Genomic DNA, 1,498 nt, shown 5'->3' with positions numbered 1-1,498 from the left:
TTACTGGATGTCTATTCCAACAACAACACGTTCAGCTGTAACACTCTTCCGGTGCCTAGTTGTCATTCTACCCGAAGGAAGTACGAGGGCTGGGATACTGCCAGGTTTTCCAAGCCTAGACAGAGGAAGTCGAGAGGCAGAGGTCGGGTTCGAACCACAGGCCTTCGCGCTCTAAGCAGTTGAGCCATTTCTCGCAGCGTAATTGGATGCATATTACGCCGTGCTAAAACTTATCCACTATTTAGTCTATCCTACATGTTATTTAATAGCTAGCCACATGCCGGGCGTCATTGGGGATTCCGTAGTTGTGCCATCCAGAGAATCGAGTTTTTAGTATGGATTAAGATTCTGAACTGCATTGGCGCATAACAAATTGCCTGTAGGTCCAAAACACCTACTAAATAGCGGAATCACCTTACGGTGCACAAGCCCCTGTTTGGACTTTCGAAACATGTCTATATCGAAATCAACCTCAGTGCAATCAATTTAGACTTGGTTTGTTTGTGCATCCGGACATCAACAGTCTAAAGTGTGATTATTCTTGTTGGCTATTGCCATCGTCCAACTCCCAGGACTGATTTCAGACCATCGGCAGAAAAACATCCTAATTGGCAAACAACTTGTAAAAAGGGGCTTACTCGGAAGAGACAAGTTGATGAGCCGCGATAGATGTAAATATCCCGGTAACGCCTCAGTGCTGTAGGTAATAAAACCGTTTGTTGTTTCTGCCAGGACTTTGATGAACTCCTGCGGGCTGAGTTCCTGTTCAGCACCAATCATTCTTGTCCATTGGCTGGTCAACTGCTGAGGGCGATTTGATTGTTCAGACGTCTTACGATCGGCATGCACCTCAGCTGGGCGGAAAATCACTGATTTCTTAGAGTCGCAGGCTAGGCATAGGGGAGCAGTGGTTGCGCTTGATACTTGTTCGGTGATTTTGTGAGCGCTACAGTGGCAGTCCCATAGTAGACAAAACGAGTTTGATTTGATACCGAAACAACCTGAGGTTGACTGAAAGGTGAAAGTAAACGCGATACTTGAACATTAACTGGGTGCCAGTTGACGACTGAATAAACTCGAGTCATTTACCAGAAATTTCAATAAGCCTTCACAACTTTCGCTCAGATCACTTAATCATGTGGTCTTTAAAAATTGAAGAAAAGATCAATCGTAAGCAGTGTACTCAAGGCTCGTACTCAAGAGCCATAGGACCTCACATGTCGATTTCGGCTGAAAAAGTCGAAAGTCTAGTAGACCTTCGCGTACATTAGTTTCTGTGAGGATCAAAAAGTTAACGAATGCCCATTTGGCTGGTCACAAGCTGTCGAGTTTCCTGACAAACTCCGCAAACGGACAAGATCCGGTGCGCACGAGCCATATGCGTAAGGTGGTCAGTAGCCACGTGATGGAGCGAATAAGAGTGAAAATGGTGGATGAAGGCAGTAGGTAACCAAATCGGCTACATTCATTTCTGCTCTAATGAGGGCAAAATGTGTCG

General features: G+C 45.5%; 1 protein-coding gene across 1 annotated transcript; it reads right to left on the bottom strand.

Moving 5' to 3' along the window:
- Positions 1 to 638: 638 nt before the first annotated feature.
- T265_15774 (hypothetical protein) lies at positions 639 to 1,001 on the bottom strand (the record flags this gene model as incomplete). Its single annotated transcript, XM_009179111.1, has 1 exon — positions 639 to 1,001. A coding segment is annotated over one exon (360 nt), but the record flags the coding sequence as incomplete, so codon positions are not given.
- Positions 1,002 to 1,498: the final 497 nt, after the last annotated feature.

Source organism: Opisthorchis viverrini (assembly GCF_000715545.1).
Source record: "Opisthorchis viverrini unplaced genomic scaffold opera_v5_1088, whole genome shotgun sequence".
NCBI lineage: Eukaryota > Metazoa > Platyhelminthes > Trematoda > Opisthorchiida > Opisthorchiidae > Opisthorchis > Opisthorchis viverrini.
Note: the sequence above shows the minus strand (reverse complement) of the source record. Positions and strands in the feature narration are given on the sequence as shown.